General features: G+C 43.8%; 1 protein-coding gene across 10 annotated transcripts in view; it reads left to right on the top strand.

Moving 5' to 3' along the window:
* Nucleotides 1-15,773, top strand: part of LOC122988309 (ephrin type-B receptor 3-like) — a 61,990-nt gene that overhangs the window by 35,767 nt on the left and 10,450 nt on the right. For 2 of the 10 annotated variants that reach the window (XM_044360529.1, XM_044360526.1), the window contains exons 3-12: nt 62-734; nt 4,352-4,507; nt 5,584-5,919; nt 8,430-8,554; nt 9,218-9,380; nt 9,924-10,032; nt 11,599-11,651; nt 11,905-12,027; nt 14,189-14,436; nt 15,007-15,222. In XM_044360529.1, coding sequence (XP_044216464.1) covers nt 62-734; nt 4,352-4,507; nt 5,584-5,919; nt 8,430-8,554; nt 9,218-9,380; nt 9,924-10,032; nt 11,599-11,651; nt 11,905-12,027; nt 14,189-14,436; nt 15,007-15,222 — 2,202 coding nt within the window. Of the gene's footprint in view, nt 1-61; nt 735-4,351; nt 4,508-5,583; nt 5,920-8,429; nt 8,567-9,217; nt 9,381-9,923; nt 10,033-11,598; nt 11,652-11,892; nt 12,112-14,188; nt 14,437-15,006; nt 15,223-15,773 lie in introns of all 10 variants that reach the window. The other 8 variants (XM_044360528.1, XM_044360525.1, XM_044360527.1 and 5 more) reach the window with 6 other exon arrangements.

Below are 15,773 nucleotides of genomic sequence, written 5' to 3'. Positions count from 1 at the left end.
GATATCAACAAATATGTACAGCCTCTAATTTGTTCATGCTTCTCTTCTTCTTTCTTTGTAGTGGGAAGAAGTGAGCGGCTACGATGATGCCATGAATCCCATCCGGACTTACCAAGTCTGTAATGTACGTGAGCTCAACCAGAATAACTGGCTACGCAGTGATTTCATCCCACGAAAGGATGTGCTACGTGTATATGTGGAAATGAAATTCACAGTGCGTGATTGCAACAGCATTCCTAACATCCCAGGTTCCTGCAAAGAGACCTTCAACCTCTTCTACTATGAATCTGACTCAGACTCAGCCACAGCTACCAGCCCTTTCTGGATGGAGAACCCTTATGTGAAGGTGGACACTATTGCCCCAGATGAGAGCTTTTCCATGCTTGAATCTGGACGGGTAAACACAAAAGTCCGAAGTTTCGGGCCACTGTCCAAAGCCGGGTTCTACTTGGCCTTCCAGGACCTTGGTGCTTGCATGTCACTCATCTCAGTGAGGGTGTTTTATAAGAAGTGCTCCACCACCATCGCCAACTTTGCAGTTTTCCCAGAGACAGCAACTGGGGCTGAGGCAACGTCCTTGGTCATTGCACCGGGAACTTGTGTCCCCAATGCCCTGGAGGTGTCTGTGCCACTGAAGCTTTATTGCAACGGAGATGGAGAGTGGATGGTTCCCGTGGGTGCCTGCACTTGCTCAGCTGGTTTTGAACCAGCCATGAAGGACACTCAATGTCAAGGTTAGTGTTTTCATAAGAGCATTTTGGTTTATTACTTAATGTTTATGATGCTGGATTAAGCCAGAGTTTAGAGAAACATACTTCAGTGTGGTACAAAATGTTCAAGTCTTATGTTAGCAAACAGGAAGCTGTCAATGAATCTCTACAAATTCTACACAACAGTGTGCTATTTGTTTTAGCATATGTCATAGTCTTACCTCTCTGGAAGGTGATGGTGAGGTTGGGGGAATTTCTCTATGGTGATCAATAATGTATCACATTATTTCATCTGAGAAAAGTTACATTTGCATTTCAGGCACATATTTTCCAATGAATCTATGCAGAGTGAATTGCAATGAGTGAGTGGTAAGGGGTCAAAGTCTTGCTGAAGGACACTTCATCTAGACACATGACTGTTGTGGACACACAAATTGCTGCAAAGATTGAATCTGTATCATTTTGGTTACAGGTTACAGCCTCTATCACTCGATTGGCCAGCTGCCATATTATTATGAGCCATTTATTTGCCTTGTATTCTTTGACACATTAATTCAATGACTACAAGGTAGAATAATACACACTAGATGACACTGTCAGCAGGCGGTCACTCCTCTGACCTCAGTTTTGCCTGGCAGCTGGTTGCTAAATAAATGGAAATGCAGGGGAGGCTGTCTGTTTATGAGAGCTGGGAGGCCCTATGATGGTTTCAGGTCTGATGGAAAACATGACGGGTTCACAAAGGTTGAGAACAAGGTGAATTTAAACAGCAAGGTCTCAGCTGAAATGGAGTGCAGGTGACAGCAGGAGGAGAGGGTAGGATAAATAGAAAGTTTGTGTGTTGAGGGGTATGGGGGCGTAAAATTAGGCTTAGGTTGCATAGGTCAAATGGAGCCAGCAGAATGACAGCGAGAGAGGGGAGCTGGCGAGGTTATTGATGAGCAGGGTTGATTACGACTTGCCTGTGTATGTACAGTTTGTGCACATTTTGCACATCATCCTTGCTGCCTGGGTTCAGAGGGCTCATTATTCTTATAGTAGAGAGAGATGAAGCTGAGAAGACCTTTTGTTCAGTATCCATGCTGTAGATCAGGAAGAGAGTGGATTTTTTATACTGGTAGCTGCTGGCATACCCTGAGTATTAAATGTGTACTCACCTTTAGAAGGACAGTGTGTATGTCTGTATGTGAAAGAAAAAACAAGAGTATAGTACATATAGAGCATGGTGTATTTGGTTAAAAAGTCATTTGTTTGTTCCTGGCAGCTCAAGGTTAAAGCCCTGGCAACTGGGCCCTGATAAAACTTTCTCTAATCAAGCTTCACCGGAAACCACAAGGGATAAATCATCTGTCCTCCTCTTCTCACGTTGCCTGTCCTCTGGTCCACTCTCCTCTCCCACGATTTTACTCAATAGTCTTTTCTAATCATCCTTTCACTGACTCTTCTCTCTGCTTTTCTGTCCTCATTCCAACATACAGTATCTCCTCCAGCTCCACCGTTGTTTCTCTCCTTTTCTCTGTATTAGCCTTTACCTCTCCTTCTTGCATTCCTCCCCAAACTGAAGGCCGTTGCTCTCATTAATACCCCACCAGAGTTACAGTAAGGATGTCCCCATTAATATTAATCGATGAGCCTTTTTTTTTGCCTTTCCACTCGTTTGCTGCACATTTTTCACCCCCAATATTCTTCACTTTTTTTCTTCATGCTCCACACTTTCCAATTTCAGCATACATTTTAATCAGTTCCTTAAGCTCTATGTTCTGCATGAGAGGATAAGACACAGGGGAGTGGGGAAGAGGGGAAAAAAAGCGCCTTCAGGATTAGCATTTTCTATGCCTCCACCTCTTCCACCTCTCCCTCCCTTTTTTCTACCCCCTTGTCTCTCTTTCTTCCTCATTCTTTAGTGGTTCCTCTACAGGGAAAATGGATGAAAGGAAGAGGATGACCCCTTTACTCACTGGAAGTGATTGATCAGCAGTTTCAACCCTCCTCCTGGAAAAAAAAAAAAATGCTTCTTTAAATGGGAATGCTCCTTCAACATCTTTCGTGAGGCTAACATGTTCAAAAACCAATACTCTCATCCCTTGCGAGTTGAGAAATTGCTTGTAGTTTACTTTGTGTTGGATGAACTTAAATGGACTTGCATGGGTCACAATACCAAATCAAAGAAGCTGTTCTCCCACCTAGCAAAACCCAAGGTCATTTTTATCTGTTAATCAAGCAGCACTTCCTGTTAGCCAGTGGTGTAGATGACTTTGATTAATGGTGGAAGAACAAACACACTCAGTGCTTATGTACACGGTTTAAACAACTAGTGGCTATGTGCTAATATTGAACTTTCAAAACCAGGAAAATAGCAGGAGCAGGAAGTGGTCTGCTGTAGATTTGTCCTCCAACCTTGGTTGTTTCCAACAGAGAGTGAAAAACAAACTCAGTATCTATGGTGGTTATTATCATTCAGAGGGACAAACGTAGCAGTGTGTCCTTGACATTGACGAGCGAACGCACTAGTGGGTCGGCTAATCAACTGGCCCCTGTAAACTTTGCCGCTCTTACCTGCTCTCGTCTTTTTTATTAAGCACCACAGCAAACTCATTCATCTTTTAACGAGACAGTTTATCAAAGATATGGAGCCTGCCAAAGTGTTCTGAATCACACTGCTGCTGTCAGTGTTTCCCTGCATATCTGCAACTTATCACCTGAGTTATAAACTTCCAAGCAGCTGCTATAAACGGAGCTAGGGCTTTGTCTAATTAACTAGGCTTGGCCTATTCAGTAAGCAGTTTTGTTGTTTTGAACTATGTTGAAGGTAGTTTATTTTGGGTCTGTCTCAGTAAATTGAAGTGTTATAAATGCAGACATACTTTTGAGGAAAGCCTCTTAGCATTGAGTGCATTGAGGTGACTTGAGGCCAGGATGGTGTGTGTGTGTGTGTGAGTACACGCATCTTTGCACAGTTGAGTGCAGATCCACGTTTGTGTACACATCAGCATGCGGTATGTGTGCCATTCTGATTCTCTGTGTGTATGTTTATATGTATTTCATGAAAGGCAAAATTCAGATTAAAGCCCCATGCCAGCATTTTGGCTCTGAGGGTCATGTATGTAATATGGTTTGACAGTCTTTTCGTGTGAGCATTGGTTTATGCAAACAGCTCCATGCTGCTCCAAACAACCCTCTCCCTTTCCACAAAGTTTGTAGAAGATGCACTCTTCATAAGTGAGGCAAACGGGGACCTGAGAGTTTGAAGGGACAAGAACAAATCAGTGCCTGTGCTCACATGTACATATGCTAAACACATTAAATAAGACATGTCAGCCATTTTACCAGTGGCGTGGAACAGTGTTTCAAATGTAGGCCATGTGATTATAAAAATATCCAGTATTTTTACACACATTACATTCTGTTGCTAATGCTTGCACACTAACGCTAAGGATTAGTGAGTGTAAAATTAAGTATTTCATTCAGAATCGGGGTGGCCTATTGCCCATTTGGATATGTGACTCACACAAATGTTTTATTGAAAATTATTGTACACAGTCCTTCAACTGCTCAATGGCTACTTTCTAAACCATTAATTTCAGTATATTACGTTGTTATTCACCCCTTTATCTCTCAATTTTTCTCTCTTTTCCCATCAGCTTGCAGCCCTGGCACCTTCAAATCCAAGCAGGGGGACAGCTTCTGCCTGCCCTGCCCAGCCAACAGCCGTGCCAGCTCAGGAGCAGCCAGCGTTTGCTCCTGTCGAAACGGTTTCTACCGCTCAGACACAGACTCTCCTGACTCTCCCTGCACGAGTAAGAGAAGACAGCTTTTATTTGATTGGAATATTATCCTCATCTTTCAAAGTCATAACATATAGTGCTATTAATGCACTTCATTAGAAAACAAGGCACAACATGTTCTTCTTCTCCAGTCAAAATACAGACAGATCAAATGTATGGTATCCATAAAACATAATTCTTGACTGAGAGGTAAATGTTCTCCCAAACTTCCCTCTCTGAATTATGACCTCAGTCACATTTATCAGCCGTCAGGTGTGCTTTCCCACCACAGCACACACACAGCAAACAATCCTGCTTGCTTTCCCAACATTATCCAAAACTTTATCATACAACCCCTCCCCTTGCCACCTTCCAGTGAGGTCTATCTATTCTCAAGGCTGCCACCTCTTTACAGACAGAAAGTGGAGGATTTTTTTTTTTTTCTAGTAGCAGTGCAGTGCCTTCGTTAAAAGCAAACATGCACATGTAGGAGCTAATTCATTCACTGGTGAGGAGAGAAGAATATCCTTTTTTCTGTTGCTGGGGTGGGGGGCTGATTCTCCCACAGTGCAGTGAGAGATAAGGCTCTGGTAATTGGATAAGAATTGCCAAGCCTCTGCCAATAGTTTGTCTCGTGCTCGTCCCCCCCAGCACTTCACACACACACACAAACACACACACACACACACACACACACACACACACACACACACACACACACAGGCTCATAGTGGAAATGAGCATGCAATTCATATTTGAACTCCTGTCCTCTTTTTTTCTGAAGAACTGCTAGAACAGTCTCTTGTTATGTGAAAAACAAGTGGAAGAAAAAAATGTTCTAGTCAATGTGTGAAAAATGTAGTGATACCACAGCACAATGAACATTTTTAGGTTATGAATTGTGTTGATAGCAGCTATGGCATAATGAATGTATATGTGTAGTGATATGTAAACTATGCTTTGCAATATGAATCTCTGTCTATTGTCAGTATGTCTCTGCACTGTCACCAACACAAATTTCTTTACAACTATTGTGCATGGAGATTAAATTCATTCTCATTCCAAACCTATATTCCTCATCTCATCCATGCTTTACCTCCCTTTTGCAGCTGTTCCCTCTGCACCACGCAGCGTCATCTCCATTGTGAACGAAACCTCGCTTGTGCTGGAATGGAGTGACCCACGTGACTTGGGCGGCCGCGACGACACCTTCTACAACGTCATCTGTAAAAAGTGCCTGCCTGAACGGGGAATGTGCTCACGGTGTGACGACAACGTAGAAATCTCACCACGCCACCTGGGCCTGACCCAGCGACGTGTGGCTGTCCGTAACCTTCAAGCCCACACACAGTACAGCTTTGAGATTCAGGCGGTCAATGGGGTTTCCAACAAGAGTCCCTATACACCTCAGTTTTCTGCAGTGAACATCACCACAAATCAGGCTGGTAGGTACAGCTCTGCATCCTCATGACTGCCTGTCAACGATCAATATTGAACTTGTGGGCACTGCTAAAAAAGGTACAAAAGAATGTCAGAGAATACTTTCTCCACTTAAGAAGTAGTGATCAATTTCTTGTTTGCATGTAGGAGTATGTTACATATTTCCCTTTGAACAGGGATTGAGAAGGAAGACATTCTTCTGAATGAGCTTAGAAAGGGACCTTTTTTTCACACGCCCACATCATGCTCTGCACTAACGCCGCTGCAAATAGCAATAGCGAGGCAGTGTGTATTCAAAGTGTTGAACCTTCAGTATTCTAGCTGCCCACTGCTTCCAACCCACCGCTCCTACAGCCCACAGCAACAACAGTAACTAGGCCAATGAAGCAATCAGGGCTGTATGTATTCTTTTTTATTTTTTTGCATAGACAATTGCATATCAGCTAATGTATATACAGAATAATTCAGAGTAAAATGATAAGCTATTGCATATGTTCCTTTTTTGGATTTGTTGTAAGATTTGCCATACAAATTGAATGTCAAGGTAGATACGTAGATCTGTTGTGCTGCTGAGTATTGTTGAGCTTACTCTACACTTATGTTCTCATGAGATGGTGTCTTTGTTGTGGTTCTCCCAGGGCTCTTAAGTTGTGCTTTGGGTGTGTTTAGTCTCTATGTTAAATTTGCTCTTTGGGCAGGCTTAGACAACATTGAGGATTATCCTTTGCTCCATCCCCCATCATCTCTCTCTTCTCTCTATGGCCTTGTCCTCCTCACCTCTACCCTTTTGCTCCTGCTCCTAAAAAGATGCTTAAGGATTGCCTTCTGTTTGTGGGTCTAGGACCCAAAGGCCCCACAAGGCCTCATGTGAGGCCCTCATTGTTTTATGAGGGGTCTAGCACTGGGCTGACAGGGACCAGTGTCCATCCATGGTTGCCCCAGGTCAGTTGGGTGCAGAGAGGAGACAGGAAAGGAGGGGGCAAGAGAGCATCAACTGTGATCAGATTATCCCCTGGTGTAGTCCCAAGACCATCCCTGCATGTGCATTCACCTTTTAACAACCAAAATAAATACTAGGGCGGTGATAAGCCCCAGGGGCCACCTCCATGGTTACTTCAACGTTTTCTCCCGGAGGAGGGCCCCTAATCCCCTGGCTAGAGTAACCAGGGGATCTGCCTAAGAGGTATTGTCTTCTGGGAGAGAAAGAGAGACATGCAGGGCTGGGATGGATGGGGCTGGCAAGGGAGGGAGAGAGGCAGGGAAGGGAAGGTTTGGGGAGCAAAGAGAGAAAAAGAGAAACAGAAGGATGTCTGGCCACAAACACAAGCAACAGAGGGAGAAAGGAAATGCAAGGGGGCTGGGGGATCAAAGAAGAAAAACTGGGGATTAAAAAGTTTTAACAAAAATGGGGAGACTGAGGGGGAAGGGCTGAAGGAAGGAAGAGAGGTGGAGACAGAGAGGGGATGCTGGTCTGTAGTGGTGAAAAGGAAGACGAAAAGTGAAGAGCTGTGGAGGACAGCAAACAAAGAGGAAATTAAAAAAGATGATTGTGTGTGCATAGGAAAAAGTGAGTAACATCATTTTTTAAGAGAAGGTACCACTGGGGAGAGACAGTTGAAGTTATGAAACAAAAGCAATGAAGTAGACAGTGAGGAGGGAGTGAGTCAGAGGTACATAACAAAACTGAACTTCGAAGAGAGGAAAGAGAGACAGTGAGGCAGACAGCACTTGGCCATTAATAGGCACATGTGAACAAAGCATGGAAAGCTCAGGTGGGTGGAGTGCCGGTATGTTTTATATCAAATCCCTGTGTATTTGTTTGTGTAATTGTGCGCACATTATATAAATTAAATAGTCTATATGGTGTGTGCACATTTATGTGCAGTTGTAGGTAAACTATACAGCTTTATGGCACTTGTGTTCTCTCCTGACTAGATCCTTGCTTGTTGTATTAACTCTCATGTGCGCATTGCATTGGATAAAAATGTCTGCCAAATGAAATTGTAACATTCTATATATGCACAGTGCATAATGCATACAAATTATTATTAAGGCTAAAAAGAAAAGAGAAAACATAACTGTCCCCAAACATTTCCTCTTGAGGAAGAAGCAAAAATGTAGCAGTGGTTCAGCATGCAGTGGAATATATGAAATGTTTCCATCTGTATGTACAGTATGTGTATATACTTGTTCCTACATTTGCCTAAAGTTAGTGTATGGCAGAGGGAACTGCATGCACCAGACTTATCCATCAGTTTTGTAGTTTGACTCACTTGTCACAGTAGAATCAGACATCCCCTCTCCTTCCCCAAGGACTCTCAGAGGAAGAATTTGAGCATTAGTGGGGAATGGTTCTGCATACTAACCACTGGCCAAAGCTTTCCACAAAGCCAGCAGCCTAAGACTTCGTATTTAGGCTTGTGTGGACACACAAAGGGCATAGAACTTGAAAAGACATAACACAGAAAACGTTAAAAAAAGGCGGATTTTCTCTTATTTGTTTTTCCCTGTGTAGCTCCGTCTGCAGTGCCCACAGTTCACCTGATGGCGGCCACAGCGAGCACCATGAGCCTGTCCTGGCTGCCTCCAGAGAAACCCAACGGAATCATTCTGGATTATGAGATTAAGTACCATGAGAAGGTAAGCGGCAGTGTAAGTCAACGCCTCTAATTCAATCCAATTTCATTGACTCTCATGGTCTCTGTTTCATCTGTGTTTCTGTAAATGTGCAAGACAATGCCTATGCTGATAAACACATGGTTGCACCGAGGCAAGTCACAATTTCCAATCTTTGCTTGTGTGATCATCCTTCTCTACTTATTGCCCTCTTTCCATCCCTCTATCCCTCCTTCATTTTTCTCTTTCTGTCCTCCCAACCCTCTCCCATATTTCCATTATGCTCTGCCCTTTTCTGTGCCCCTAATTCCATCTCTCCCTCTTGCCCTCCCTCTTACCCCCCGTCCACTCTCAATCCATGCATTTGAAAGTTTCTGTATTTTCCAGGGGCCCAGAGAGCTGTGACTGGATGTGCCTCAGGGAGAGTACAAAGGCACTCAGTATATAAATGCTCTGTTTGTTGTCTTGTCCTTCTCCCGTCGGATTAACACGCCAGCTACAATCTGTCTCTCTCAATTTCTGTTTCTCTCTCTCGCTGTCCTTTTTTTTTTTTCACCCGCCTGCACGGTTAAATTGGTCAGCCATGTCAGGAAGGTTAGAGAATCAGAGAGGGGATAATGATGAATGAGACAGCACAGGGGGCTTATATTTGATTTTGTTTTCATCTGTGACTGTCTCTGTCTGCAGGATCAAGGTGAGGCCATCGCACATACCATGACTGCCCAACGGAGCAATGCCCGCATTGAAGGTCTCAAGGCTGGTACGCCTTATGTAGTACAGGTCCGTGCCCGAACAGTGGCTGGCTACGGTCGTTACAGCAGCCCAGCCGACTTCAGCACCAACCTGCAAAGTATGTCACTCCAATACCTACTCTATTACTCAGGGATATGTTGGGGTATTTGTAGCTTCACAGCAATACCTCTAATAGTTCTGTGTTTAAGCTCACGAACATAATGGAGGCTCAAAAGCTTATAGAGCTAGAAGCTACTTTACCTATTTTTCAATGAACTGAAATCCTTGTAGAGAAATTCATGACTTACGATTCTGTGAAAATCTATCATTTCCTAGCAATCAGTCTCAGTCTTGCTCTACATTGTGCTTATCATTAAACAGACAAAGCAAATGAACTCAGTAGTCTATCGTGCAGTGTTCATAAAGGCATTTATTAGTCAGAGGTTGTACTCCATTCTGCTTCATACAGCCTGAGGAACACAAGGGCATGATTTTACTTATGTAAGCATACAATTTAAAAGTGGGCGTGAGAGACATACTGCACAAACCTTTAGTTAGACTAACGGCACAGTCTTAGGCAATAGAAATGGATTACAGCTAGTGTGGGTGTATGTTTGTGACAAGCTCTCTAAGTAACCCTTTTCTCTCTTTGACCCCTTAGCTGACCCACCGAAGTCATGGCAAGAGCAGTTACCACTTATTGTGGGATCAGCCACTGCCACCTTGGTCTTCATCATTGCAGTTGTGGTCATCGCTATTGTCTGCCTCAGGTCAGAATATAATTCTTCTTTCAGCCTCTCAAAAAGTTAGAACATTTGAAAGACGAGAATGAGCAATTTGCCATACTTTACTCTTACTTATGTACTTTTTTCAGGCCTTCAGAATATGTTCAAACAGCAAGGACTTCCAGAAACATTTGTACAAGACATTTTTACTTCAAGTTGAAAAAACTGAAATAGCTTCAAATGTCAACTTTGTTTGTATGTCCTCCAAACCACCCCAGAACAGTCTCAGCGGATTGCTGTGCCACCTGTGAGGCCACTGAATGCCAGATTAGCCTTCTGAATCTGTGAATAGTAAACAGCTTTGGCTAAAATGCTACTTTGCTCACTGGACACAGCGTGATGGAGCAGCTGTTGGGCCTGATAGGCCTGCCCTCATGGCCTCACTCACAATCAAATGTGCGGTTGCCCGACCACAAAGAACCCAGATGCGCTCTTGTCTGCTGGGCCCAATTGACTAGGAAGATGCGAGTGGCTGCTCACACCTTTCAGAAAGTCTGACACTGCATCAACTGGGTCTAACCACACTCGTTTATCCTTATACCACTCATTTGTCAAGCAGCAAATGCAGTGTGTGTGTGTGTATATACATGTGTGAAAGGTTGGCACCCACCGCTGACTGGCGCCCACTGGGTTCCCTCCACAAGCCAGTTCAGGCAGCGGCTGACAAGCGTGGGCATCGGTCACGCTAGACTGAATAATAATCTCCCTGGCTCCCCCTCCTCTCGTTCTTCCTCCTGCCTCTTCGCTCTCCTCTATTTTCACACCGCTACATTGTGTCTCTCTCAGGGTCTTGGCTTAACCGCTGCTCTGACTGCCACAGAAGAAGAAGAAGAAAATAGTAATAACACAAAACACAGGGCTTCGGTATATTCCGGAACCAAATTAGAATTTGAAATAAGATGCAAATCACCATCGGGTATTATTGCCCTGGTTACTGGTTAGACAACAAAGGAACCGCATTAACATGTAATTTCAACAACCCAGCCCCCTCTCTCTGTCATCGTCTTTATGCCCCCCCCCCCCCCCCCCAGTCGTTCTCCAGAAGGAACACATGGAGAAAGATGAGGATACAGAAACAGAAAGACATGGGAAAGAGAGAAAAAGAGGGATGAGAAATGGATATAGAAGGAAAGAGAGAATGACAGCAAGAGAGCAAGAGTCCATGAGGAGAAAATAAGAGGCAGATTGAATTGAAACGAACAGTCTGATGTCTGTAGGGTGAGGAAGGCGAGACAGCTGAGCTTGCTGTTTGAGACTGCTTTTGTCTCGGCTGCTCATTTTAGGGGTACCAGGAGTGAATGGCTTTCACTTGCTGCTTCAGACAATGGTATGATATCCTTTTGTTTAGACTTGCGTTACAGTCCCCAAGTATGAATCATTTTACTAACAGGCATTGATACATCTTCACCAAGAAACATCATGGTGTGGCTACATTTCTGCAGACATTATTAGGGATCCAGTTTCTCTTCATGTCTTTGTTCCTTTCCAGTATTTGCACCCTGCTGTGTGGAGTCCACATGACTCATTTTGTGTTTTCATCTTTCTCAACAGAAAGCAGAGAAATGGTTCAGAATCGGAGTACACAGAGAAACTACAGCAATACAGTAAGTGTCTTTTCTGAGATGCCTGTCCTTTTTGAACGATCCACATTCCACCAACAGCAATATTTCTGTGATTCCACTTAGCAATCAATGACTTAGCATCCCCAGTCACTAAAGAATAGCTCACAAAATATGAAATGGTTTGATCATCTAGTTCAATAATGAAGTATTATAAAGGATTTCTACTTGGTTGTTATAGAAGTTGTTTTGGCAGCAAAGATTCACTTTCCCGTTCTTGCCACTGAATCCCCTATAGTAACGCCAGGAATGAAGGTCTACATTGACCCCTTCACCTATGAGGACCCCAACGAGGCGGTGCGCGAGTTTGCCAAGGAGATCGACGTCTCCTGCGTGAAGATCGAGGAGGTCATTGGCGCAGGTAACCCACCAAAGCTCCTGAGCTACAGGGGGAAGACTGCTAGTCACCTCCAGGCCATACCGTTAGAGGACTTCACACCAAGCGGTACTTTCACTCAATTCATCGCTAGCCCTCTCCTTGCTCCCTCCCCTACCTCACTCGACACCTCTTAGGTACCCCTTTCCAGTCTTAAAGATGTCTCCAGCACTCTCCTGTGTTAAAATCAGTACTAGTTATGTTCTCTTTCTTTAAGTTAGTTTGACGCACAGTCCTAGCACCCTTACGTTGTTTTCCATATCATGTGCATTTAGAGTAGCTGTAACACCTTTTGTGTAGTGGATTACTGTTAAACCTGTGTCCTAAAATAAAAATTGAGCCCAATCCTGGAACAGGAGAGCTGCTGTGCAAAAGAATAATAATAACTGTAAATTAGTATGACATAGCTGTAAACTAACTAACTGATAAAACATCTTCTTGAGTCTAATGAAAGCAGATTTTGGACAATGAATGATTACAGCCCCAAACAGACAGGATTTATTTCTCTAGGGAAGAGCTTAATCCTGCGCATGTATGTAATTTTTCTATTATCTCTTTCAGTATTAATTACAGGCCAGTGCAATATTTTCTACACTTGTTGGCCCTCCAATTTTTTCTTCCTGTCCAGAGACTTTATGTTTTACAGTATAACTCGAGTATCTATAGTTCTCTGTTCCCTACCTTTGAATATCATCATTATGCACGCATTTGAGTTTGTGGGGTGTAATGAAAGATTTTCATACAAACCAATTTGTACTGACATACAGTTGTTGAACTGCCCATGTAGAGAGTCAGATCCCACAAGCTTATCAAATGGGTTGTGGCTCTCTTACATGAAATTGTACATGAAAAAGTGCTCTAGCCTGTGTGTGTTGGGCTTTGTAAAGCAATTCCTGTGATTTGCCATCTATTTACGAAAGAGAATGCCAACATCTACTTCCCACATCCCCCTGAAATATGAATCCTGTCTGGATGGGGCGTAAGATATTACAATGTTTCTTGTCCAGGATTGGCTGTTTCTGACCCCGCTTATTTTTAAGTGACCTCTTCCTTAAAGAGGGCTTTAACTTGATCACTATATTTGACCCCTGTTCCTTGCACTTATGTGGTTGTGTTTCCTTCTTTAGAAACCCTCCCTGACATATGATGTTGTAGATAGTTAAGTATTTAATGTATTTGATATACTTGATAGTAATATCTCTGCTCAAAAGCTGCAGGACTGTGCCAAGTGAGGTTGAGTTTTCTTAGCATTGTATCTGAGCCAAAATGGAGGACGTTGTGATGGCAGAGATGGGAATCCCTACCACTGCTTCTGCTACTACCATTACTACTGCTACTACTACTACGACAGCTCTTCTACTGCTGAGGCTACTACTTGAAACCCGTCGCTTCCCAGCATTCGCCTTTAAAGTGACAAACCCTCAACCCCTGTCTTCCCTGTCCCCCTCCTCTCCTCTACCCCCTCCTCAACCCATCCCTCCATTCCTCCATCCCCTGCCCTCTCTCCCCTGATTTCCCTCACTCTGTCACCTTTGCACCCGTGTTGAAACACATTGTTGTCATCGCCTAATTATTCTTGCACTTGTGCACACGCTTGGTGTAGACTCTAAACGTAAAGCGTCGGCAACCCCCAGAACCCCTAAGCTTCTGTCTCCACCCATCTCCTCATCCTGTGCCCGCTTCTCTGACCCCTCTGAAGCTTAGCACCACCCCCCCTTATCCTTTCCCCCGTCCTCCTCTGTCCCCCTCAACTCCTATCACCCTTTCACCCTACTTGACCCATTTTATTTATTTCAACATGCATTTTTTCTACTCTACATCTGCTCACATTCCATCATCATGCCTCACACTCACCATGCTGTTAATTTTAATCTGTAGCTTAACATCACAAAGTCACTGTATGCTCCCCCATCACCACCAATCCTTGACACTGGCCTAGAGTCCTGGCTTCTCTTGCAGTTCCCCTGTCCCACCCCTCCTGCTACCCTTCCCTGGCTCCTTGGTTCTAACCAGTTAACTGTCCCCTCTCCCCTCTTTTCCCCCACTCTCCTCCACTCTTCCGTCATGCCTCTCTCCCCTCCCTCTTTCTCTCTCTCTCTTTCCATCTTTTGCTGTTTCTCTGGCTGTCTCACCTGGGCTCTCGCAGGAGAGTTTGGGGAGGTGTGCCGCGGTCGCCTCAAGCTGCCTGGGCGGCGGGAGATCATCGTAGCCATCAAGACTCTCAAGGTGGGCTACACTGACCGCCAGAGGCGAGACTTCCTGTCGGAGGCATCCATCATGGGCCAGTTCGACCACCCCAACATCATTCGCCTGGAGGGTGTGGTCACCAAAAGTCGACCAGTGATGATTGTGACCGAGTTCATGGAGAATGGGGCACTGGACTCCTTCCTAAGGGTGAGAAAAAACACAAACACACACAAACACATAGCACAGAAAAAAGGTCTAATATGAGATACCTTAGAAAACATGTATCAGTGATACACTGTTTACCAAATAAACTCATCCAAATCTGCTTGACCTTGCTTTTAGTTATCTCCCTTTCTTTGGAGCCATAAAAGGTCTTCTTAAGCTCTGCTGCAGACCCCACAATGGATATCTGACAAATGCTGTATTCAGGCAATTGGTGACATTTACAAAGAGCTCAGTTTCTAATGAATCTTTGCCTCAAAGTCACATCATACATTGTCTGCCAGAGAAAGGGGGAGTTTTACAAGGAGATATAGAGAAGGGAGGGGGGTTAGGTAGAAAAGAGAAATATATTACAATGTGAAGAGATGGGAGATGAAAGATGTGGGTAAGAGGACATATGCAAAGAGATGATGCAAAGAAGGTAAGAGGCATTGAAAACAGAAAGACAGGCAGGACAAATAAAGGTAAAGGGGAGACAAATATACATTCCTTTGAACATGCAACCTTGATCTACAATCCAATTTATCCTTGTCATTCTCTCTCTTCCTTTGCCAGCTCAATGATGGGCAGTTCACAGTGATCCAGCTGGTTGGCATGCTGCGCGGCATTGCAGCAGGTATGAAGTACCTGTCAGACATGAACTACGTGCACAGAGACTTGGCTGCCCGTAACATCTTGGTCAACAGTAATCTGGTGTGCAAGGTGTCAGACTTTGGCCTATCTCGTTTCCTCGAAGATGACCCTACAGACCCCACCTACACTAGCTCACTGGTGAGTCTAACTGTGTGCATGTGTTTGTGTATTCATGTTTGGAATCAATGTTTAAAGGTGCTACATGTAATATTTTAACATCAATAAATCACTATTATGTTAATTTTAGCCCCGTTCACAAATGGAATTCACAACATTGCCAAGTATGAGCATATTAAAAAAATAGATCTGTGTCAAGTCTGTTCCCACATGACATGACCATTCTGGGAAGATAGGGATTTTTTAAAAAAAGATTTTTTTTTAACTTTCACAATGGATGGTAGTACTGCTGTAGGATAGATTCAGGTGGGAAAATAAGGACAGTCAAAACAAAAGATTTTAAAAATGATTGTAGCTGAATGATTGCTTATCTCTCGATCTGGATCAGTGATATCCACACGACTGGACAAAGGACAGAATCAGGGACATCTGGATTTTTAAAATTTTTCAATGCTTAACCTGGAATGGCTGCTGCGTGTTTCGACAGAAGCTATGCACTCTGAGTTACAATGACAAATAATGAAACAAGTAATCAAGGTTGTTTGAAAATTGCTTTCGGCATGTATATCCTA

The sequence above is a fragment of the Thunnus albacares genome, chromosome 9, assembly GCF_914725855.1.
Source record: "Thunnus albacares chromosome 9, fThuAlb1.1, whole genome shotgun sequence".
In the NCBI taxonomy this organism is placed as follows: Eukaryota; Metazoa; Chordata; class Actinopteri; order Scombriformes; family Scombridae; genus Thunnus; species Thunnus albacares.
Note: the sequence above shows the minus strand (reverse complement) of the source record. Positions and strands in the feature narration are given on the sequence as shown.